General features: G+C 36.6%; 1 protein-coding gene across 1 annotated transcript in view; it reads right to left on the reverse strand.

The window, feature by feature from the left end:
- IFT74 (intraflagellar transport 74) overlaps positions 1-26401 on the reverse strand; it is an 86104-nt gene that overhangs the window by 19341 nt on the left and 40362 nt on the right. Inside the window, exons 13-14 of the mRNA XM_025853011.2 lie at positions 19288-19367; positions 920-973 (exon numbers count right to left, since the gene is read on the reverse strand). Coding sequence (XP_025708796.1) covers positions 920-973; positions 19288-19367 — 134 coding nt within the window. The remainder of the gene's footprint in view (positions 1-919; positions 974-19287; positions 19368-26401) is intronic.

Here is a 26401-nt window from a genome sequence, read left to right on the forward strand (position 1 = left end):
TGACAGAGAGAGGGAGAGAGACAGTGAGAGAGGGAACACAAGCAGGGGCAGAGGCAGAGGGAGAAGCAGGCTTCCTGTGGAGCAGGGAACCCAATGCAGGGCTCGATCCCAGGATCCCGGGATCACGACCTGAGCCGAAGGCAGACACTTAACGATTGAGCCACCCAGGCGCCCCAAGTACTTGCTGAGATTTTAAAGAAATCTTGGGATATTGTTAAATCAGAGTTGGCAATTACTACTTTATGGCATGCTTCTATGAAGGTAACAATTGACATTGGACCAATAAAACTTTACATTCTAGCAAAAATGATTATTAAAAAAGGAAACCAGTAAAAAAAAAAAAAAAAGGAAACCAGTAACAGATAATAAAGATCAATTTTTAAAAATTTATGAATGTACAATGCAATTAAGTTTAAGTAAAGCTCTACTTACAAAGTTAAGGTTTTTAAAAAAGTAAATGAGAAGCTGCAACAGAAGGCTACTAAAGCTACAGTCTGTAACAGAACCAAGTAACAAGATCTGAGGTAAAGGCTGATAAATAATGAGAGGAAGTATTATGAAAAGCTAAAAAAAAGGCAAAAGATACTAAAGATGAATACAGTGAAGCAGGAAAAAAAGAACATTCAACATTCAATCAGTAAGTGGTCTCTATACAAACAATAAATGTAAGTACTAGCTTTAGAATCTATCCCTAGCACAAAACTACTCATATACACACAAACGTACAAAATCTTTTTTTAAAATTCTCTACCCATTCCTAAATCATGCTAGATATTTATTAACTCTTCAAGGCAAATACTTTGAATGTCCACACTTCTGCATTTATTATTAGTCACTGTATCTTCCCAAAATGAAATCTCTGATTTGGTAAGCATGAACAGATATCTGAGAATATTTTCATATCAGTAAGGTCACTTACTGTCCATATTTTCCTCTCGTTTTTTTAGTTCCTTGTACTTCTGATTCATTTCGCCTATAAGAGATACAAAATATAACATCAATTTCAAAAACTGCAGACACAGTGCTCTAAATGTAAAATATTTCTTAGGTTTTTCAGTATACCAATAGTTACTGAATATTCGATATTTTCAATTCAGTGAAATTCTTTTAATTAACATACAATCTTTTAAAACAACTATGTATGTCTGTTTCATAATTCAGAAAAAACAAATCTCCTGACTGGAAAAGACTAAATGCTTTCCAATGGTTCTCTATTTCAGTCCCAACTTGGACCCACTCAACCTGCACATGAACAATACTGGTGGTGGGAAACATAAGCTCCCCAAAGAGTTCATTCCCATCTTTGAACAACTCACAACAGCCGGCAAAATAGCAAAGTAACCTCCCTCACAGACCTTAAAGTCTACAAAGACTGAACAAGCAATTAGAATTGCTACCGTATGAAAAAGGGTGCTGTAAGAGCACAAAGACAACTTATCTAGTTAAGGAATTTCCAGGAAATTTCTCTAAGGAAGTAATAGTTAAGCTAAATTATAAAGAACAAATGAATAGGAGTTACCTGGTTGAAACAGAGAAGAGGTTCAAAGTCAAAGCATTGCAAGTAAAGAAACCCAAAAGTGAGGATGAGTATGGCAGCACAAGGAACTGAAAGAGTGGTATGGCTGAGGCAGAGAATGTGAAGTGAAAAAGTGGCACAAAGAGGAGGCAAATGATGAGAGACCTTATAAGACACATATTATAAAAGTTTGGACTTCCACCTAAGGACAATGGTAAAACTATCGAAGAATTTTAAGCAGGGGAATAAAATGATCAATTTGCATTTCTGAAAAATATTTCTAGTTGAATGAATAAAAGGCAAGTAATACTGGAGGCAATATAACCAGTTAGGAGGTTGTCACAGTAATCCAGGTAAAAGATGAAGGTTTCTTGGAGTAGAGCAGTGGCAATTAGGATGGAAACTAGATTTTTCAATCCAGTCACTTAAGAGCCAGAGTAAATAGATTTTGTATAACTCTTGGGTTTCTGGCTTGGGCAACTGAAGACATGCTAGTATTATTAACTAAAAAGAGAAGCAAGTTTAGGAACAAGTTGCTTACAACAGGTTTGGACATGTTGCATTTAATATATGTGGAAGACATGTTTAAAAGGGCAAAAATCCGGGGTGGCTGAGTGGCTCAGATGGGTAAGCGTCTGCCTTCGGCTCGGGTCATGATCCCCGGGATCGAGCCCCTCATCGGGCTCCCTGCTCAGTGTGGAGCCTGCTTCTCCCTCTGCCTCTCTCTCTCTCTCTCTCTCTCTCTGACTCTCATGAATATATAAATAAAACATTTTAAAAATAAAAAAAAAAATAAAAGGGCAAAAATCCAAGACCCTGACAAATGGATGAAGCTGGACACTTTAGCAGCATAAAGGGGCCATTAACAGAGGTAGATCATGATTATTTTATAACAAAAGGATTTTCCGTGTAACAAAAACTGAGTTTTGGAAGGACACCACTATTCCCCTAGACTAGTGAGACCCTGTGTTCTCAGGGTCCCAGGTAGAGAAAGCAGAATAAATTTGCACTTGCAACAACCTGTAATTTCTTTATCTAAGTCAGTCAATTTTTAGGATTCTGAAAAAACTAAGGAACCTTATTAAGATGATGCCCAGTAAGGATGGCGAGAATAACAGACTTGAGATTCCTAAGGTGGTTCCTGATAAGAAGCTGGCACATTTAGAACTTTAAGGGTTCAAAAAAAAAAATCAGGGGAGCCAAAAGTTACAGTGCAGAGGTTAAAATGCAATGGTCAGCCTGTGTTCTGTATAAACTCCTACGCAGTGTTTTCAAGTACTGGCTAAAGTTAGGAAGTAGAGGAAGACTGTTGGGTTAGAGCCTCGAATTACATGGAGGCATGGACTTTGTTATTAATAACAAATTTGTATATGATTAAGTTTTTTCAAAAATAGATTATAGACAAAATTATGTCACCATTCACACTCACTTTATGGCAATAATTTTTGAGCGGGAAACAAAGACTTAGGGCTGGAATACCCTCCATAGGAGGGTAATATGCATGGAAATGTTATACAACGTATGTGAAGTAGCAGAAAAGCTAGTTTCTGCTGAACCTGCCACATCCTAGGTTTCTAAGAACGTCCTGGTTGTCTGAGAAGTCCCACTCTTCAGAGATTGGTTAGGCATTAAGGGATTAGGAGGAAGGTCTGCATCCTAGGCTTTATAAAAATTTAACTACCATCTTATCTTTCTTCTTACAAACTTAAAAGAATCTCCTATACGTGCTTTTTAAAATTCCTCATCTTGCTATCAGACCTCAAGATACTGTAATGAGGCTTCTCCTTCTGCCATCCCAATGAAATTTCTCTCAGTAAGACTGACTCCTTAATTATCAAATCCAAGGGGCAGTTCCCAGTTTTTATTTCACCCCACAATATCTGACACTATTGATACATTCTTCCTTCTTTTCAAATCTTTTCCTTATGTATTTTTGTTGTTGGGGTGGGAACTTCTTTGGTTTTTCTTACTCTCAGATCACTCCTTATGTCTTCTCTTCATGGCTTTCCCTTTCTTCTACTTTTAAATTCTGGTTTCTGCTTTTAGTTGACTTCTAATACTACATTATACCCAGAAAAATCCACTCATTCTTGTGGTTTAAGAACTCTTAAATTTGACCTTTTCCCTAATTTTCTGATTATTTTATCCAACTGCTTACTAGATACATTCATATGGGTATCTTTCAGGACATCCTAACAGTATATTCATAATTAAACTCATCAGTCTTCCCTTACGAAGTATGCACCTCTCCGTATTCCCTATTATATTTGGAAGTCCTTGGTCACACACTTATCATCCAAGTCAGAAACCTGGGAGAATATTCCTTTCTTCTCTTCTCAAATCCATGTTCTTAATTGTCATCAGACTGAGCTAGAAGACATATCTGGTCAATGTCTCCAGCTACACAGCTGGCCAGCTGGATTAGATAGGACAGAGATCCCATATATCTTAGTAGATTCCCAAGCTTCATAAAACCTCTTCCTGTATCACTGTTGCTAAGAGGAAAAGAGATCAGGGAACTAGTGAACTCCTCCAGTTTGCGATTTCTCAGTTGGAGGATTCATATCTGAGTGGCCCATGAGAAGCAATGTACAGATGTGGACAGTCCTAAGATAAGGTAAAATACAGGAGTTATTACCAAATCTATTCTTAGATTTACTCTCATAGGAGAGGACAAGATCATATATTGGGGATGCTAATCAGTATGTCACACTGGAGGTGCAAAAGCAGGCAAGTAAAAGGGTCTAAAGTAGTAAGATTCAGGAGACCAAAGGAGAAGGAAGAGGGCACATTGATAAAATAAGGGTTATTTTAGAGCTGTCCTCAAATTCTTAACATTTGATCTAATTATAGTTCTACATAATTTATTTATTCCAAATTTACTGAATGCCTGCTATGTGCCAGATACTGTAGCAGGTGCTGGGGAAATCAAAATGAACAAGATAGTTACAACTCTATCCTAGAAGAGCTTACAAATTATTAGATGTACAAAACCAAAAGTTACAATGGAACATAAGTGCTCTAAATGAGGTATGTATGAAATCCAAAAATAAGCAGATAGGTGAAAGACTTCAGCAGGTTCTTATATAGAGAAAATATTGTATCAGCAAGGCACTCTAACAGGTAATGTAGGAATTACAGAGATGAAGAAGACCTTTGCCTTCAAGACATTTATACTCTACCAATACAAGTACCCCAAAATTATAAACTATAAATTCAGGCTTTTTTCCCTCATGTGGAGGAAAAAATAAATGGGTATGGACTATTACAAAAGACTTGGAAAACTGTAGAGAGGATATCATTGTTTTCTGATGCTCTCTGCCATAGAAAGCTAGTGGAGTAAGGGAGATATGCTTTTCTTGCACTACCAAGGGACTGAGTAGCACCACAGCCTCCTTTGTCCTCACTGCCAGTTCATCTGACTCTTTTCCACCATCCAATGTTCCCTTGATTCTAGGCTTACAGAGCTATCTTGACTTTTATATTCTGAGAAGTAGTTCTGACCCTGGAGAAGGTCTGAGTACCATTTCCCCCCCATCTTCTATCTTGATTAATATATAAAAAGCCATATGCTAATGACTCTTCTGGCCTCAAGCTCCCCAAATTGGCAGGCCTACTGATTTTGGAGGTGAAAGAGCAGCAAAAAGAAAATAAAATTAGAGAAGGGGGCCAAGAATAAAACCCCAAAGGACTTCTGCATATCCAAATTCTTCCTATGTAGCACTTGGGGTCCTTCTGAGGCAAGCTAAGTCTCCCCAGTGCCTTTGAGTGTTCAATACTTTTGAATGTTCCTTATGTGACATGGTTTTAGTCTCTACCATTCTGCTCATTCTACTCTTAGTGAGTTCCAGTTTTTTTTTTTTTTTTTTTTATCCCTTTTAAAGTATAATGCCAAGGGGTGCCTCAGTCAGTTAAGCGTCCAACTCTTGATTTCAGCTCAGGTCATCTCAGGGCCATGAGACTGGGCTCTGTGCTGGGCATAGAGCCTACTTAAGATTTTCTCCCTCTGTCCCCTACAAGAAAGGAGAGGAGAGGAGAGGGGAGGGGAGGGGAGGAGAGGGAAAGGAAAGGAAAGAATAATGCCAAGAAATTTAGGATTCGAAACTATCACTTCCCACAGTCTATATATTCATCTTTCTGTTAATGCAACCTAGGATTTCAGCTGTTTTGGAGGCTGTAACACATTAATTCATACTGAGTTACTGTTTAAATCTCCGCTAACATTTTCACATATTTTAGTAAGCCAGGACACTTTCTCTTCCCCTTTCCTACTTCGATTTTAATCACTTTGGGGTTCCTATTAAATTCTATCTTTTTATATTCAGTTTCTCTCTCCAACCTACTTTTCACCTGTCATTAGAGCAGTAAGTAGTAATCAAGTATATCAAACTGGTATGCTAAAATGAGTCCATATAAGTTTAATGTTTTAAGCTAACTTTTGGCTTCAGGCTTCATCCAACTTATCAACCATACATTCTCTGCAAAATGTTTTAAATTTTGGCAGGCAAGTTTCTTTACAGCTATGTAGACCAAGTCTGATAATACTATTTCTACACACTGGAGGCACTTTAAAAATATATAATAAAAATTCTCTAAATATGTAAAAGTTGAAATTATTGCTAAAAGCCTCACCATATAAAGAAAAGAAAAAGGATCGTGAAGACATTTGTTTTAACAGAGTAATGTCAATAAAACTGGATGGTATAATAAGTAGTCCATGGAATATATTAAACACAATGTAACTTCTTAATTATTTCCTAAAGCAGTGGTTATAAACTTTAGTAGAATCAAAAGGAGGGGCTGCTGAAACACAAATTGCTAAACTCTATCCCTACATTTCAGACTCAGTAGGTCTGAGGTGGAGCCTGAGATTTTGTTACAGATGGTGCTCACGTACCTGATCTGGAAATAATAGCATCATTCTAATGAAAAATACAAAATGTAGTTTAACCAATCTTCAACTTGAACAATAAGAAATGATTCATTCTTCTTCACTGAATGTATATTGAATCTCTATAGAATGGCAATGTATAAATGCCATTTGACATCTCAGATACCAGAATATAAACCAGCTGGAAACTGAATCGATTATTTTATATATCCTGGGGAAAATACTTTCCAAAATATGTTTTGGGAATATCTCCAGGAAAGTTATTCAAGTTTCAGGTTATAAATTAATAGCATTAATAATAACAGCTAATAACTAACACTATATGCACTATGATAATGGTTTGCTATTCTCAGTCTCACACATACACACACATACAAAACCCCATTCACCTAATCTGCACAGTGACCCTAAGTAGTAGGAAGGTACTGTTATCATCTCCATTTTAAAAATGAAAGAACTAGGGGCGCCTCAGTGGCTCAGTCAGTTGAGCAGCTGGCTGATTTTGGCTCAGGTCATGATCTCAGGATCATGTGTTTGAACCCCAAGTCCAGCTCCATGCTGAGCATGGAGCCTACATGAGATTCTTTCTCTCCCTCTGCCCCTCCCCTAACTCACACATGTGCTCTCTCTAATAAATAAATAAATCTTTAAAAAAATAAAAACGAAGAAACTAAAAAAGTAATAGAAAATAAAAATGAAGACACTAAGGTATTAAAAAGTCAAACAGTATTCCAAGATCAGCCAGTAAAATAGCACAGCTCAGATTTGAATCTAGTTGTTCTGGTTGGAGAACTTGTGCTCTTAAATAAATCTATCCTGTCCTTATAAATTCCATATTACCTGACATACACAAAGAATGAAAACTGCTCAACTAGGCCATGGAACCCTGAGTATGAAAAAGTATTCTAGAGACAAACCAAGGAAAAATGTTTTGTATTTTTATTACTCTTCAAAGAAGCATATAAATTATGGAGTAAATTACAATGACTTTATACAAAGTTTAGGACAGTAATACAATGATCCTATAGCACTTCACATGTATTTCGGGTCATGATACATATTTATCACATTGTAGCAGTTAGATATCTAGACATCTGATACACCATACCAACAATCACTATTTGGTTTTACAATCTAATCCATCCTTGGAAAGACACTGTACTCTAAAAATGAAGGAATAATTTGTAGTGAGTAACAATGCCCAAAAATTTTTCTTGAGAGGTAAGTGCTTAAAAATAAAAGATACTTTTTTAAAAATGTGACGACTGTACTTTTTCAACTGTATTGGTCAAGCCTGGTCCGTCTAAGTAGACAGTCAGAAAATTAGCCCCACCTTGTGGATCATAGTAGTACTACAAATGCAGGCCTTAAGGAACAGTGAACTGTTAAAAGTGTGTATTCTCTGACCTCTTACCTCTGAAACGAATAGTACATTATATGTTAGTTGAATTTAAATTAAAAAAAAAAACCAAAGTGTATATTCTTTTGACTGACAAAAACTAAGAAATTTATAAATAACATTGGCGAGGAAGCACTTTCACATACTGCTGTTGGTTGTATAAAATGGCACGACTTTTTCTGGAAGAAATTAGCAAAAATAATAAAAATTGTAAACATAAGTAACAGTCTACTCATAATTTCACTTCTAGAAATTTATCCTATAGAAATATGCAAGTTAAAAAACATGTATGGAACAAGGTTATTTACTGCAGCATTATTCTTGGTAGTGAAAAATTAGAAACCACCTAAATATCAATGTGGATACAGTGAATACTATTTAACCATAACAATAACAAAGATGATAATGGCAACTAACAGCTGTTGGGAGTAATAAATATGTGCCAGGCACCATTCTTGGTCTGGCTTTAAAACCCTGACACTGACCACTATTTCTAAAATGAAGTATACACCCTCAAATGGAAAAATGTACATTAAATATAGTTAAATGAAAGACTCAACCTCAGAGGAATTATATATTATTCCATCTTAAAATACATATGCTTACATATGAACAGAAAAAGTCTAAAATGCTATAAACATCAAATTGTAAATAATTTAAAAGACTGGGATGACTCTAAAGACTGGGATGACTATGAAGAGAAAGGAGATGACTTTTCAGACACTTTTGTATTGCTTGAATTTTTCACATTGAGTACATACCACATTTTTATATTAAAGGCACACAATTTTAAAAAATAAATTAACTGGAGTCTTTAGTTTAAGGGAAAAATTTTTTTTAAAGATTTTATTTATTTATTGAGCGAGAGAGAGAGAGAGAACACAGAGGGAGAAGCAGACTCCCTGCTGAGCAGGGAGCCCAATGTGGGGCTCAATCCCAGGACCCTGGGATCATGACCTGAGCCGAAGGCAGATGCTTAATCGACTGAGCCACCCAGGCGCCCTGGAAAAAGTTTTTTAAAACAGGAAGGGATAACCTCCTACATACTAAGGTTAATTGCACAGTTAATGAAAGCATGAGAATGGTCATACACACACACACGCACCCACGCATACACACATCCCCCATAAAATGAAGCATATTCAGGTGATTAAAACTAGAAATTCTGGGGGCACCTGGGTGGCTAAGTCATTAAGTGTCTGCCGTCGGCTCAGGTCATGATCTCAGAGTCCTGGAATTGAGCCCTGCATCAGGCTCCCCGCTCAGCGGGAAGCCTGCTTCTCCCTCTCCCACTCCCCCTGCTTATGTTCCCTTTCTCGCTGTCTCTCTTTCTCTGTCAAATAAATAAAAAAATAAAATCTTTAAAACTCTAGAAATTCTAAGTTTATAAAACTTATAAAACTGGTAATTTTTTTTTTAAAGATTTTATTTATTTATTTGAGAGAGAGAGAGAATGAGAGATAGCACGAGAGGAAAGAGGGTCAGAGGGAGAAGCAGAATCCCTCCCGAGCAGAGAGCCCGATGCGGGACTCGATCCTAGGACTCCAGGATCATGACCTGAGCCGAAGGCAGTCGCTTAACCAACTGAGCCACCCAGGCGCCCTAAAACTGGTAATTTCTTGATAAAGATGGCAAATTGAATATGCACAGTTAATTCTAACCCTCTCCTAAACTCAACTAAAACTACAGTAAAAAGAATTTTTAAAGGTAAAACTCCCAGCAATAAGGAAAATTAAAAAAGAAAATAATAGAAATAAAATTTCAAAAACTGTAAGCAGATAGACAAGTGGCAACTAACTAAGCAGACTAGAGAAAGCCTAAACCTAAGCCAACATTGGGTAAAGCTGAGAACCAACCCAATTTCAAAAGGTTTTGGAATTTTGCATAGAAGACTGATCACTTATTTTGTGCTCCCACTCCGTGAAAGGTTTTGTCATGTTTTAAAACAGTAACACTCTTCTTTTTAGAATTTAATGTAATATAGTGAAGACTAAAGTAAAGATCTGATTTAAGTGGACTAAGAAACATTACCTACTTTGAGGAAGCTTCAATATGAGATATATAAACTCTAAAGTATTAATTTCTGGTGAGAATAAAAAATTTCTAAGTCAACAGTTACAAAAACAAATTACTCGGCTACATGTCAGAAGTAAACCTTGAGGTAAAAGGATCCTTATTTGAAAGGATATCCTGTGTTAAATGAGAATACAGGCTACTATTATCTATTTTTTGTTTTTTTCCTTTACCCAGAACAATAGTGCTTTTTCCATTACTCTTTTTCATTCAGAAGCAATATTTTTTCAAGTTTTTATTTAAATTCCAGTTAGCATACATTGTAATATTAGTTTCAGGTATACAATCTGGTAATTCATCACTTACATACAACACCCAGTGCTCATCTGAACAAGTCAACTCCTTAATATCCATCACCCATTTAACACATCCCCCCATCCACCTTGCCTCCAGGAAACCTCTGTTTATTCTCTATAGTTAAGAGTCTGTTTTCTAGTTTGCGTCTCTCTTTTTTTCCCCTCTAGGTTCATCTGTTTTAGTTCTTAAATTCCACATATGAGTGAAATCATAATGTTTGTCTTTTTCTGAGGGACTTATTTCACTTAGCATAATACTCTCTAGTTTCATCCACGTCATTACAAATGGTAAGATTTCATTCATTTTTATGGCTGAGTAATATTCCATTGTGTATAAATATACCACATTTTCTTTATCCATTCATCAGCTGATGGACATTTGGGCTCTTTCCATAATTTGCCTATTGTTGATAATGCTGCTGTAAATATTGGGGTTCAAGTGCCTCTCTGAATCAGTGTTTTGGTATCCTTTGGGTAAATATCTAGTAGTGCAAATGCTGGATCATAGGGTAGTTCTATTTTTAACTTTCTAAGGAACCTCCATACTGTTTTTCAGAGTGGCTGCACCAGTTTGCATTCCCACCAACAGTGCAAGTAGGTTCCCCTTTCTCTGCGTCTTTGCCAATCTGTTATTTCCTGTGTTGTTAATTTTAGCCATTCTGACAGGTGTGGGTGGTAGCTCATTGTAGTTTTAATATGTACTTCCCTGATGAGTGATGTTGAGCGTCTTTCCATGTGTCTGTTAGCCAGCTTTATATCTTCTTTGGAAAAATGTCTATTCATTTCTTAACTGGAATATTTGTTTTGGGGGGTATTGAGTTGATTAAGTTCTTTATAGATTTCGGATACTAATCCTTATCAGACACGTCATTTGCAAATATCTTGTCCCATTCTGAAGGCTGCCTTTTATTTTGTTGATTATTTCCTTCGCTGTGCAGAAGCTTTTTTTCTTGATGGAAGTCCCAATAGTTCATTTTTGCATTTGTTTCCCTTGCCTCAGGAGACATATCTCGTAAGAAGTTACTACACAACAGCCAAACTGTGCAAAGAGCCAAGATGTCCATTGACAGATGAATGGATAAAAAAGATGGGGTACACACACACACACACACACACACACACACACACACACACACACAGTGGAATATTATGCAGCCATCAAAAGGAATGAAATCTTGTCATTTGCAATGACATGGATGGAACTGGAGGGTATTATGTGGAGCGAAATAAGTCAATCAGAGAAAGACATGTATCATATGACCTCACTGATATGAGGAATTCTTAATTTCAGGAAACAAACTGAGGGTTGCTGGAGTGGTGGGGGGTGGGAGGGATGGGGTGGCTGGGTGATAGACACTGGGGAGGGTATGTGCTATGGTGAGCGCTGTGAATTATGTAAGACTGTTGAATCACAGACCTGTACCTCTGAAACAAATAATATATTATGTTAAAAACAACAACAAAAAAGAAGATAGCGGGAGGGGAAAAATGAAGGGGGGGATGTGTCTGTTAGCCATTTGTATGTCTTCTTCAGAGAAGTGTCTGTTCATGTCTTCTGCCCATTTTTTGACTTGATTATTTGTTTTTTGGGTGTTGAGTTTGAGAAGTTCTTTATAGATCTTGGATACCAGCCCTTTATCTGTAGTGTCATTTGCAAATATCTTCTCCCATTCTGTGGGTTGCCTCTTTGTTTTGTTGACTGTTTCCTTTGTTGTGCAGAAGCTCTTTATCTTGATGAAGTCCCAAAAGTTCATTTTTGCTTTTGTTTCACTAGCTTTTGGAGATGTATCATCATTAGCCATCAGGGAAATTCAAATTAAAACCACACTGAGATACCACCTTACACCAGTTAGAATGGCAAAAATGGACAGGGAAAGAAACAAATGTTGGAGAGGTTGTGGAGAAAGGGGAACCCTCTTACACTGTTGGTAGGAATGCAAGTTGGTACAGCCACTTTGGAAAACAGTGTGGAGGTTCCTCAAAAATTTTAAAATAGAGCTACCCTATGACCCAGCAATTGCACTCCGGGGTATTTATCCCAAAGACACAGATGCAGTGAAAAGAAGGGCCATATGCACCCCAATGTTCATAGTAGCAATGTCTGCAATAGCCAAACTGTGGAAAGAACCGAGATGCCCTTCAACAGATGAATGGATAAAGAAGATGTGGTCCATATATACAATGGAATATTACTCAGCCATCAGAAAGGATGAATACCCAACTTTTTACATCAACATGGATGGGACTGGAAGAGATGATGCTAAGTGAAATAAGCCAAGCAGAGAAAGTCAATTACCATATGGTTTCACTTATTTGTGGATCATAAGGAATAGCAGGGAGGACATTAGGAGAAGGAAGGGAAAAATGGAGGGAGAGATGAACCATGAATGACTATGGACTCTGAGAAACAAACAGGGTTTTAGAGGGAAGGGGGGAGTGGGGATTGGTTAGCCCAGCGATGGGTATTAAGGTGGCGACGTACTGCATGGAGCACTGGATGTTATACGAAAACAATGGATCATGGATCACCACATCAAAAACTAATGATGTATTGTATGGTGACTAACATAATATAATTTTAAAAAAATGAAGGGGGGTAAATCGGAGGGGGAGATGAACCATTAGAGACTATGGACTCTGAAAAACAAACTGAGGGTTCTAGAGGGGGTGGGGTGGGGGGATGGGTTAGCCCGGTGATGCTTATTAAAGAGGGCATGTACTGCATGGAGCACTGGGTCTTATACGAAAACAATGAATCATGGAACACTACATCAAAAACTAATGATGTAATGTATGGTGATTAACATAATAATAATAATAATAAAAAAAAAGAAGTTACTATAGCCAATGTCCAAGAGGTTACCGCCTGTGTTCTCCTCTAGGATTTTGATAGTTTCCTGTCTCACACTTAGGTCTTTCATCCATTTTGAATTTATTTTTGTGTATGGTGTAAGAAAGCGGTCCAGTTTTCCCAACACCATTTGAAGAGACTGTCTTTTTCCCATTGAGTCTTTCCGGCTTTGTTGGATTAGTTGATCATATAGTTGTGGGTCCATTTCTGGGTTCTCTGTTCTGTTCCACTGATCTATGTGTCTGTTTTTCTGCCAGTACCATACTGTCTTGATCACTACAGCTTTGTAATATCACTTGAAGTCCAGAACTGTGATGCCTCAAGCTTTGCTTTTCTTTTTCAAGATTGCTTTGGCTATCTGGGGTCTTTTCTGGTTCCATATATATTTTAGGATTGTTTATTCTAACTGAAAAATGCTGGTGGTATTTTGATCGGGATTGCATTAAATGTGTAGATTGCTTTGGGTAGTATAGATGCTTTAACAATATTTGTTCTTCCTATCCATGAGCATGGAATGTTTTTCCATTTCTTTGTGTCACCTTCAATTTCTTTCCTATGTGTGTTATAGTTTTCAGAGTACAGATTTCCTACCTCTTTGGTTAGGTTTATTCCTAGGTATCTTATGGTTTTTGGTGCAATTGTAAATGGGAGCGATTCCTTGATTTATCCTTTCTGCTGCTTCATTATTGGTGTATAGAAATGCAACAGATTTCTGTACACTGATATTGCATCTTGTGACTTTACTAAATTCGTTTTAGTTCAGGAAACTATCAAAATCCTAGAGGAGAACACAGGCAGTAACCTCTTGGACATTGGCCATAGTAACTTCTTTTTTTATTATTATTATTATTATTATGTTACGTTAATCACCATACAATTCAGTTCTAGCAATTTTTTTTGGTGGAGTCTTTTGGGCTTTTTTGGTTGTTTTTTTAAGATTTTGTTTTTTTTAAGTAATCTCTACATCCAACGTGGGGCTCAAACTCACAACCCCAAGATCAAAAGGCCTATGCTCTTCTGACTGAGCCAGCCAGGCGCCCCTTTTGGGTTTTCTATATAAAGTATCATGTCATCTTCCTTGCCGATTTGGATGCCTTTTATTTGTCTGATTGCTGAGGCTAGGACTTCCAGTACTATGTTAAATAACAACGGTGAGAGTGGACATCCCTGTCTTGTTCTGACTGTAGAGGAAAAGCTCTCAGTTTTCCCCCACTGAGGGTGATATTAGTTGTCGATCTTTCATATATATGGCTTTTAGGATGCTGAGGTATCTTCCCTCTATCTCTCCTTTGTTGAGAACTTTTATTAAGAATGGATGCTGTACTTTGTCAAATGCTGCTTCTGCGTCTATTGAGAGGATCATGTTTCTTTTCTTTTATTAATGTGGGGTATATCATGTTGATGGATTTGCAAATATTGAACCACCCTTGCAACCCAGGAATAAATTCCACTTGATCATGGTGAATGATTCTTTTAATGTACTGTGGGATTTGATTTGCTAGTATTTTGTTGAGAATTTTTGCATCCATGTTCATCAGGGATATTGGCCTGTAGTTCTGTTTTTTAGTGGAGTCTTTGGTTTTGAAATCAGGGTAATGCTGGCCTCATAGAATGAGTTTGGATTCCACTTCTGTTTTTTGGAATAGTTTGAGAAGAATAGGTATTAACTCTTCTTTAAATGTTTGGTAGAATTCCCCTGGGAAGCCATCTGGTCCTGGGACTTTTGTTTTGTTCAGAGATTTTTTGATTACTGCTTCAGTTTCTTTGCTGATTATGGGTCTTTTCAAGTTCTCTATTTCTTCCTGTTTCAGGTTTGGTAGTTTATATGTTTCTAGGAATTTATCAATTTCTTCCAGATTGCCCAATTTGTTAGCATATAATTTTTCATAATGTTCTCTTTTGTTTGCATTTCTGTGGTGTTGGTTATTTCTCCTCTCTCATTTGTGATTTTATTTATTTGGGTCCTTTCTCTTTTCTTTTTGGCAAGAGTGACTAGGGGGTTATCAATTTTATTAATTCCTTCAAAGAACCAGCTCCTGGTTTCATTGATCTGTTCTACTGATTTTTTGTTTCTTTTTTAAAGATTTTATTTGAGAGAGGGAGCATAGAGGGAGAGTGAAAAGGAGAAGCAGACTCCCTGCTATGCAGGGAGCCCGACACAGTGCTTGATCCCAGGACACTGGGATCATGACTTGAGCCGAAGGCAGATGCTTAATTGACTGAGCCACCCAGGTGCCTCCTAGTTTTTTTGTTTCTGTATCATTTATTTCTACTCTAATCTTTATTATTTCCCTTCTTCTGCTGGCTTTAGGCAGAAGCAATATTTAAAAAGCAACAATTAAGCAAATATTTAATGGCTGGCATTTAGCTGAGAAAGGAGAAATCTGGATGGGTTCTGCCTTTTCTGAAAAGTAGTATGGCATTTGCCAATAATGCTCTGCTTTAGCAATGATGTAGTTTATACCCAAATTCTGACCACTTAAGTAACTTTCAATAGAACTATTTCTCATTGCTTCTAGTTAGCATAAATGATAGTAACAATTACTTACAGGACAGTATATGTATTTCAATCTAAATATGTTTAGAACCCATATAAAAAAATTACCTCATCCATCACCAAGGTAAAACTACTATCTGGGTGAAGTCTAGAAAATATTTAAGATGATAAAATTAAATCCCTTAGCAGTTTGAAAAGAGAAATACTATTTTATTATATTGAAATTTTTGCAAGGAGATTATTATTTTTTTCAGTCACTTAACAAAGAAAAAGTAAAGATTTTAGATCAAAGAAGCCTATCTAGAATTGGTCAAAAGTCCAAGGGTATTATGAGGATAACTCAGCAACTGCACAATGAAGATTTTCATAGAGTAGCCAAATAACTGTTCACTGAATTTACTTAGTTAGCTTTGAGACACAGTTACCCAATGTAACTTTTGGCAAATTAAAACTTTAGAGACTTGCCAAAATGAATAAATATAATGCACTTAAGAAAGATACTGGACTACACAGAAGCAGAAAACACAACTGTACCTGGCCTAGTATATCCAAGGATACCTTTGGATTTAAAATGAATTATGCAAAACTGAAAGGATGAAGCAACTACTAACAAAGTGAGACATATACAAACATCATTTATAGTTTATATGTTATCTTAACCAGAACCCCTACAAGGCAAAAGGTGGCCTTAGGTGGATCATACAAAAGTACCATAAATAGCAGAAGGTATTATTATTTACTAATAAAATTAGTAAAATGGGCCAGAGGGAATAAAGCCTGAGGCAGGAAAAAACATGAAAGTCAAAATATCTTGATTATCCTCCACATCTTAAGGAGTGGATTATCTACAATCTTGTGTCAAGGAACTGCTGAGAATGCAGATGTAGGTGAGAACCCACCACTTTACTAGAAATCATGAATCCAAGGTAGAAATCCTCTAGAAAATAATAAAACCATTGTTAACCAATCCAACTATCTCTAAAAAGAATGCATATGTATATCCTAAGAACTAGAGCGTGCAAAGAATTGAAAGAGCCCAACTTCCATCCTTTGTTCATTCTACAAATCTTTCCCTGCTAAAGTATAGCACTGTTTCATCCATTCCACAAACATTTATTGAGTGTTTATTTTCCTAGACACTGTGTTGATGAGAGGTTACCAGAGTGAATAAGACACAGTCCAGAACCTTTGAGGATGTATAGCCTCAGAGGAAAGACAAACATCCTAGTAGATAGCGGTAATATAGTGTGGTCAATACAGTGATATATTTATGTGCAGTGTGCTCTGATAATGGAGGAGGTCACTCACTTAGCTCAGCCCAGAAATAGGTCAAGGAGAGAAGTCAGGGTTATTAGGGTGGATTAAAGGATATCTGATTTTAAAAGATGAGAAATTACTAAGGTAAGTAACAGAGGAAAGAACATTTAAGACAAAGGAATAAATAGTAGGAGCATAGGACTGAGCATCAAACAGTTTGATTTATCGTAAAGGGGGTGAGGTGTGGAGTACCATGAGGAGATTATTATTAGAATGTAAGGATAGAGATGATGAGGAGTAGGAGAGGAGACTGACAATATACAGGTCAGATTGCAGAGGGACTATAATGCCATGCAAAGATTCTTAAACTTTATCTCATAGGTCATGGGGAGCCACTGTTAAGCAGGAGAATGACACAGAATCAATTTTACATTAAGTCACTCTAGCAACACTGTGGTGGATGAATCTGAGAGGGGGCAAGACTGGAGGTGGGACAACCAGTTGGAAGTGTACTGTGATAGGTCAGGCAAGAAATAATGAAGTCCTGAGCTAATACATAACCTTCTAACAAAACCCCCTGTGCTGTTATACCCATAATTCAGGATGTTCACTGTATCAGAAGAAAAATGAATGTGTTGACATATATATATACATATATATGTATATATATATGAACATATATATATACATATATTTTTATACATAGTATTACATTATAGACTGTCTTTTTCCACATTAATCAAAAAGGACAAAGAAGGTTAGAAAACAAAAAGGAAAACAGAAGCTAAAATTCAAAACATTCTATTTATCTTAGAACTAGCAATTAATAATAAATTGTACCCTCAAAATGAGTTACTTTACTGGAAAAATAAATGGAATGTTTTTAGAAATTTAAATTTAGGATGAGGAAAATTATTCAGAAAGTTTCCTATAAAGTGTCTAAAATCAAGAACATTATCAGATTTCTCAGAATAATCTGTTAATAAAGAAAATCTAGAATACTAGGATCTATATAAATTAAAAGCAATAAAATAATTTAATAAAGAAAATAATATGACCTTAGTCTTAACAATTTATTTTGAGTTCCTCCTGCCATATATGCCATTTAATATTCATAAACCTTAGTGAGGAAGGACCATTATATTCATTTTGCAGATGAGAAAATAAAAGCTCAGATAAGTTTTATTTACCTAATAACTGGGACTTAAAGTTTGTCTGCCTTATATGACTAATATGCCTGAATATGTCTTACTTAAAGCCATTACTAGCCATATGTAAATAAAACTATGTAAGCATATCATAAGAATATTTTTATTTCACAAATGTAGCACTTCATATCAGAAAGCTAAGAATAGGCTTGGAAAGAGAATAAAACCTTGGGATCAAAGAGAACTTGGTCTAAATCTAGACTTTACCCTTTACTAGCTGTGGGAATTTTAGAAACTTCTCTGCGCTTCAACAAGTATAAAAGGGCTTATAAGACTTCAAAAAGGTCTTGCAAAGATCACATAGTGCCCAGTCCAGGTAAGTAATTAATCAAGAGTAGCTAATGCTATTATTCATACATCAAGAAAAAATATAAATAAAACTAATACACTACATTTAAAACTGAAGTAAAAAATTTATTTTTTTTTTATCTAGGAGTAGAACACTTCTTTTTAGAAAGGAGTAGAACACTTCTTTTCCCTGCTATGAGTGTTTCTTTAGCCATAACAGGTATACGCGTATATGCATACGGTTTACAATACCATATGTAACTTATAAGAATATATAGTCAATTCTTGCTAATACAAGAGCACATGAATACCGGTTTGCAGTTAATCTGTGATTAAAGTGCCATTAGGAACCCACCTTTCTCATCCTTATTAGAAAGAAGCTGCTAAGGAAACTATAATGCCCAATCTCTTCCCCCAACCACACATACACTGTAGCTCTCAAACAGCCACCAAAAGCATTTCCACTTATTCACACCCCATTTCCACTTGTTTACACCCAGAACACATTCAAGTGTTCTAGTCCCTTTGGCTCTTCAAATCTCACAGCTGGGTAAAGTTGGAAAAGGATCAGAATAATCAGTACTTGCTACCTCATTACTGGGACCCCTACAGAATTAATTCTTTCTGTTTGTGACATGATCCTCTCTGCTCAATTCTTACCCCAGTTGATTTATAGTTGACCATATTAAGGAGGTATAAATTAGAAATATGTAACAACTTTCAACTGTTTTAGTTCATTAAAAAAAAATTGTTTTGCAAAACAAAATAAATTCTTGTCATTATATAATCATTTTAAGTTATTTCAAGTTTTTAGTCAGCTGCAATAATTTAACATTAATTATAATATTTACTATTATAGTACAGTTAAGCATTTTAGTAGTTAAAGTTAGGGATCTCATTAAGAATTAAATAATAAATCCCAGGTAAATAGTCCCTGAGGCCCAAGTTAATACGAAATCAATACTGCTATATATCTGTTATTATACATTATAAAAATTCCAGAAAAATTACCTTGGTGTTCTTCTAAAGCCATGTCCAGTTGTCTAATTTCTTCATTAAACTGATTTATTTTTTCTTTTATATCTGTTAACCTGTTGAAAATATTATTTAATAAATTCATGACAGATAATTTAGATATTCAGTAGAAATATTTAATGATGTTAGGAAATCTTTTCTAAGTTGCAAAAATAGTATCTGTATATAATATGCCCTATTTTGAAGACAATACTATAAATTTAAAGAGAAAAGTCTTTTCCAGATCTTTCTTTAGGATTCATATTTAGAGTATAAGTATATCCTGAGAATGTTAGGTTGCCTGATTTCAAAAGCAGACCCTTCCCCAATGCTTCTTTTGAGTTTAACTTGTGATATTAAAGTGAAAAATCTTTAGCAACCTTCTTTTTTGTTGGTTTGTACAAACTGAACTAAGTTGGCAAATTAGTCTTAAAAATTAGAAAATAAGAGAAAATTTACCATTGACTGAAGATTATATAGGTTAAAATTTTAACAAACAGCATCTGTACTTGTTACAAAGCTATGGTAATTAAGATAGAGTGGTACTGGAATAAAGGAAGATATATACAGCAATGAAATAAAATTGAGAGTAAAGAAATGAGGCCCTGTAATTATATACAACCTATTTTTGACAACGGTGTCAAAATAATTAAGTGGGTAAAGAATATTAGATAATATCTGTTGAAAGAATATTTCAAGAAATGTTGCTGGGACAATTGGATATGCAAAAACAAAAGAATAAAACTGAACTCCTACCTCATACCATATACAAAAGTTTACTTAAAATGGATCATAGATCTAAACATAAGGGCAAAACTATAAAATTCTAAGAATAAATCATAGGCATAAATCTTCCTGACTCTGGATTAGGAACTGGTTTCTTAGATAGGTCACCAAAACCATAAGCAACAAAAGAAAAAATAAACTAGACATTATCAAAATTTAAAACTTTTGTGCTTCAAAAGACACAACTAAGAAGATGAAAAGAACCCACAGAATGGGAGAGAAACTTTGCAAATAATTTATCTGATAAGAGACTTGTCTCTGGAACATATAAAGATTTCTTACAATAATAAAAAGATAAATAACCCAATTAAAAAATGGGCAAAGGAGGGGCACCTGGGTGGCTCAGTTGGTTAAGCTTGTGAGATTGAGCCCCGCATTGGCTCCTTGGTCAGCACGGAGGCTGCTTGAGATTCTTTCTCTCCCTCTCCCTCTGCCCCTGCCCCCACTCATGCAGGTACATGCTTGATTACTCTCTCTCTCTAAAATAAATAAATAAATCCAGAAGGAGTTAAGATGGCAGAGGAGTAGGGGACTAAGTTCATCTGGTCCCTGGAATTCAGCTAGATAGTTATCAAATCATTCTGAACATCTGCGAAATCAATTGAAGATCTGAGGAAAGAAATGCTGCAATTCTACAAATAGAAAAGCGACCACTTTTTGAAAGGTAGGAGATGTGGAGATGTGAATCCAGGGCAATACACTGGAGGATACAGTGAGGGGAGGGAGCCTTGTTAAGGAGCCTACTGCAAAGTATTAAAGCAAAGGAGTGCAAAATTGGAACTTGTAGAGGTCTGCTATGGTGGGGGATGACCCTGGCTTAAAGGTGCTTAGTTGATGAAGTGAGGCAGATTCCAGGTGCGAAAGCGAGGTCTCAGGAACCCTGGGGTCACAAAAAGAATGGGGGTGCCTGAGTGCAGGAGAGTTCCCAGGCATCAGAGTGGGGAAGCTGGCTGAAAAAAGTGAGTCTAGGTGCCAGCTTTATGCTCAGTGTTGCCATACTGAGAACTGCTGCACAGTCACACAACTGCTTTCTGGGCAGCGATCCAGCAAAAGGCAGAAGCGCAGGTGACCCCGCTCCTGTTCCTAGGAGGAACAGTGTGGATCCGTGCCACAGGAATCCAAAAAGTCGGGAGACTCAAAACTGGGTTGCATGCCTGAGATAAAAACACTTGGTCACAAACTGGGTGAACACACAGTTTAGATGGAGACCAGGGAGACAAGAGTGATTGACTGCTTTTCTGTGAGGGCTCACTGAAGAGTGGGGGGCACAAACTTCAGCTCCAGGGCTAGAGATTGGGGCAACACCATTTTCATTCCCCCCCAACCCTTTGGGGCTGAAAGTCTTCAGGGAGCAAAGCAGAGTCACATAGGCAATCTGGAGCCACTCACACTGAGCCCAACTCCCTGGCAACAGCAGTGCAATTCCATCAGGGCAAGGACACCTGAGAATCAGCACAACGGGCCCCTACCCTCGAAGAATAGCAGGAATAACCAGCTAGCACAAAGTTTACTAATCACAGAGAATTTGCAAAACTTCAACTCTTGGGGAAAACAGTATATAGCATTCATGTTTTTTTTTAATTATTCTTTAGTTTTTCAGTTTTGTTTTTTTCCAGCTATTTTCTTATTTTTTCAATTCTTTTTAAAAAATTTTTATATTATATATTTTTTATTTTTGGTTTCCTTTCCTTTCATTGTATTTTATTTTATTTTTGTATATATATAAGTTTTTCTTTCTTTCCTATGTTGCAATCTAGTTTCTTTTAACAAACAGACCAAATACACCCAGGATCTTTTTGTTCTGTTTTACTTCTTGTTTGATTTTTTCTTATTTTGTTTTGTTTCTGTTTTCTTAGGGTTAGCTTTGTTTGCTTTTTTTCCTGGTGTTGTTGTTATTTTTGTCTTCTCTCTCTCTCTTTCTTCTATTCTTTTCTGGACATAATGATGAGACAGAGAAACTCACCCCAAAGGAAAGAACAGGAGGAAGTACTTACTGCCAGGGAATTAATCAATATGGATATAAGTAAGATGTCAGAACTAGAATTCAAAACAACGATTATAAAGATACTAGCTGGGCTCAAAAAAAGCACAGAAAACACCAGAGAATCCCTTACTGTAGAAACAGAAGAACTAAATTCTAATCAGGCCAAAATTAAAAATGCTATTACTGAGCTGCAGTAACAAATGGAGGCTCTAACAGGTAGGATAAATGAGGCAGTCAAACAGAAGAGAGTCAGTCATATAGAAGACAAAATGATGGAAAATAAGGAAGCTGAGAAAAAGAGAGAAAAACTACTACTGGATCACAAAGGGAGACTTCAAGAAATCAGTGATACCATAAAGCAAAATAATTTTCGAATAATACGGGTCCCAGAAGATGAAGAGACAGAGAGAGGGGCAGAAGGTTTATTTGGACAAATTATAGCTGAGAACTTCCCTAATCTGGGGAAGGAAACAGGCATTCTGGTCCAGGATGCACAGAGAACCCCCTCAAAATCAATAAGAATAGATGAACACCTTGACATATAATAGTGAAACTTGCAAATTTCAAATATAAAGAGAAAATCCTGAAAGCAGCTCAGGACAAGAGATCCTTAACCTACAAGGGTAGAAATATAAGAATGATAGCAGACCTGTTCACAGAAACCTGGCAGACCAGAAAGGCGTGGCATTGTACATTCAATGTGCTAAATGGGAAAAATATGCAGCCAAGAATACTTTATCCAGCAAGGCTGTCATTCAGAATAGAAGGAGAGATAAAGAGTTTCCAGGGCAAACAAAAACTAAAGGAATTTGTGAACACTAAACCAGCCCTGCAAGAAATATTAAAGGGGATCCTTTTAGCGAAGAGAGAGCCCCCAAAGAAACAAGGAACAAAAAGGAACATAGACAATCTACAGAAACAGTGACTTTACAGGTAATACAATGGCACTAAATTTATAACTTTCAATACTTACTCTAAATGTAAATGGACTAAAAACTCCAATCAAAAGACAAAGGGTATCAGATTGGATAAAAAAATAAGACCCATCAATATGGTATCTATAAGAGACTCATTTTTGACCCAAAGACACCTCCAGACTTGGGTGGAAAACGATATATGTTAATGGACATCAAAAGAAAGCTGGGGTGGCAATCCTTATATCAGACAAACTAGATTTTAAAACAAAGACTGTAATAACAGATGAAGAAGGACACTATATCATAATAAAAGGGTCTATCCAACAACAAGATCTAACAATTGTAAATATCTATGCCCCTAAGTTGGGAACAGCCAATTATATAAATCATTTAATAACAAAATTAAAGAAACACATTGATAATAATGCAATAATAGTAGGGGACACCCCACACACTGCAATGGACAGATCATCTAAGCAGAAGATCAACAAGGAAACAGGGGCTTTGAATGACACACAGACATTCAGAACATTTCATCCTAAAAAAACAGAATACACATTCTTCTCAAGTGCTCATGGGACATTCTCCAGAACAAATCACATACAGGGTCACAAATCAGGTCTCAAATGGTACCAAAAGTCATAGATTATACCATGCGTATTTTCAGACCACAGTGCTTTAAAATTTGAACTCAATCACAAGAGAAAATTTGGAAGGAACACAAACACATGGAGGTAAAAGAGCATCTTAATAACCAGGAAATTAAAGAAGAATTTTAAAAATACATGGAAATGGGGTGCCTGGGTGGCTAAGTTGGTTAAGCGTCTGCCTTCGGCTCAGGTCATGATCCCAGGGTCCTTGGACTGAGCCCCGTGTTGGGCTCCCTGCTCAGTGGGGAGCCTGCTTCTCCCTCTCCCTCTGCCTTTCCCCCTGCTTGTGTGCTCTCTCTCTTTGTGCAAATAAATAAAATCTTAAAAAAAAAATACATGGAAACAAATGAAAAGAGAGAAGCATATAGCAATACAGGCCCTTCTCAAGAACGAAGAAAAGTCTCAAATACATAACCTAATCTTACACCTAAAGGGGCTGGAAAAAGAATAGCAAATAAAGCCTAAAGCCAGCAGGAGAAGAGAAATAATAAAGATCAGAGCAGAAATCAATGATATAGAAATTAAAAAAAAAAAACAGTAGAACAGATCAATGAAACTAGGTGCTAGTTCTCTGAAAGAATTTATAAGATCTATAAACCCCTACCAGCCAGACTTATCAAAATGAAAAGAGAAAGGACCCAAATAAATAAAATCATAAATGAGAGAGATCACAACCAACACCAATGAAATACAAACAATTATAAGAACACATGATGAGCAACTTGTATGCCAACAAATTAGGCAATCTGGAAAAAATAGATGCATTCCTAGAAACATATAAACTACCAAAACTGAAAGAGGAAGAAAAATAGAAAACCTGAACAGACCCATCACCAACAAAGAAATTGGAGCAGTAATCAAAAATTTCCCAACAAACAAGAGTCCAGGGCTGGATGGCCTCCCTGCAGAATTCTAACAAACATTTTAAGAAGAATTAATACTGGGGCGCCTGGGTGGCTCAGCTGGTTGAGTGACTGCCTTCAGCTCAGGTCATGATCCTGGGGTCCTAGGATCGAGTCCCATATTGGGCTCCCCCTGCTCTGTGGGGGGCCTGCTTCTCCCTCTCCATCTGCCTGCCACTCCCCCTTCTTGTGCTCTGTCAAATAAATAAATAAAATCTTAAAAAAAAAAAAGAATTAATACCTATTTTTCTGAAGCTGTTTCAAAAAATAGAAATGGAAGGAAAACTTCCAAACTCATTCTATGAGGCCAGAATTACGTAGATCCCAAAACCAGACAAAGATCCCACCAGAAAGGAGAATTACAGACCAATATCCCTGATGAACATGGATGCAAAAACTCTCACCAAGATACTAGCTAATAGGATCCAACAGTACATTAAAAAGATTATTCACCACAACCAAGTGGGATTTATTCCTGGGCTGCAAGGGTGGTTCAACATCCGCAAATCAGTCCATGTGATACACCACATTAATAAAAGAAAGGACAAAAACCATATGATGCTCTCAAAAGTTGCAGGAAAAGCATTTGACAAAATACAGCATCCTTTCTTGGTAAAAGCTTTGTGCAGCATAGGGATAGAAGGAACATACCTCAATATCCTAAAAGCCACTTATGAAAAACCCACAACAAGGATCATTCTCAATGGGGAAAAACTGAGTACTTTTCCCCTAAGGTCAGGAACATGACAGGGATGTCCGCTCTCACCACTGCTGTTCATCATAGTACTCGAAGTCTTAGCCTCAGCAATCAGACAACAAAAAGAAATAAAAGGCATCCAAATCAGCAAAAAAGAAGTCAAACTTTCACTCTTTTCAAATGACATGATACTCTATGTAGAAAACCCAAAAGAGTCCACCCAAAAACTGCTAGAACTGATACAGGAATTAAGCAGTCTCAGGATATAAAATTAATGCACACACAACATCAAGCACGTTCAGGGTGGTATAGCTATAGACATAGGGGAAGAGAGGAAAAAAGAAAACAAGACAAAACCAGAGAGGGAGACAAACCATAAAAGACTCTTAATCATAGGAAACAAACTGAGTGTTGCTGGAGGGGAGGGAGATGGAGGGAAAGGGTAACTGGGTGATGGACATTAAGGGAGGGCACGTGATGTAATGAGCACTGGGTATGAGACTGATGAATCACAGGCCTGTACCTCTGAAATCAATAATACATTAAATGTTAATTAACTGAATTTAAATTAAAAAATGTTAAAAAAAAATAGTTAACCAAGACTTAGGGGAAAAAAAAAAATCAATGCACCGAAGTCAGTTGCATTTCTATACACTAACAATGAAGCAGGGGAAAGAGAAATCAAGGAATCAATCCCATTTACAATTGCACCAAAAACCATAAGATACCTCGGAATAAATCTGACCAAAGAGGTAAAGGATTTGTACTCTGAAAACATGTTCACACAAAACTTATACGACAATGTTCATACCAGAATGATCCATCATAGGCAAAAATGGAAACAATCCAAATGCTATCAAATGATAACTGGATAAGTATGGCATAACCACACAATGGATTACTATTTGGCCAGAAAAAAAAAAAAAGGAAATTAAATACTAATGCATACTACAACACAGATGAACCTTGAAAACATTATGCTGAGTGAAAGAATCCAGCCACAAAGGACCACGATATTATATGATTCCATGTATATAAAACATCCAGAATAGGCCAATCTATAGGGACATAAAGTAGAATGGTTACCTAGGGCTAGGAGTGATGGATGAGGGGGGTGAGGAAACGGATACTGGGTCTTACTGGGGAGATTAAACTGTTCTAAAAGTTACTGAGGT

This window comes from Callorhinus ursinus, unplaced genomic scaffold, assembly GCF_003265705.2.
Source record: "Callorhinus ursinus isolate GAN/ISIS: 27379988/994484 unplaced genomic scaffold, GSC_fseal_2.0 scaffold42, whole genome shotgun sequence".
In the NCBI taxonomy this organism is placed as follows: Eukaryota; Metazoa; Chordata; class Mammalia; order Carnivora; family Otariidae; genus Callorhinus; species Callorhinus ursinus.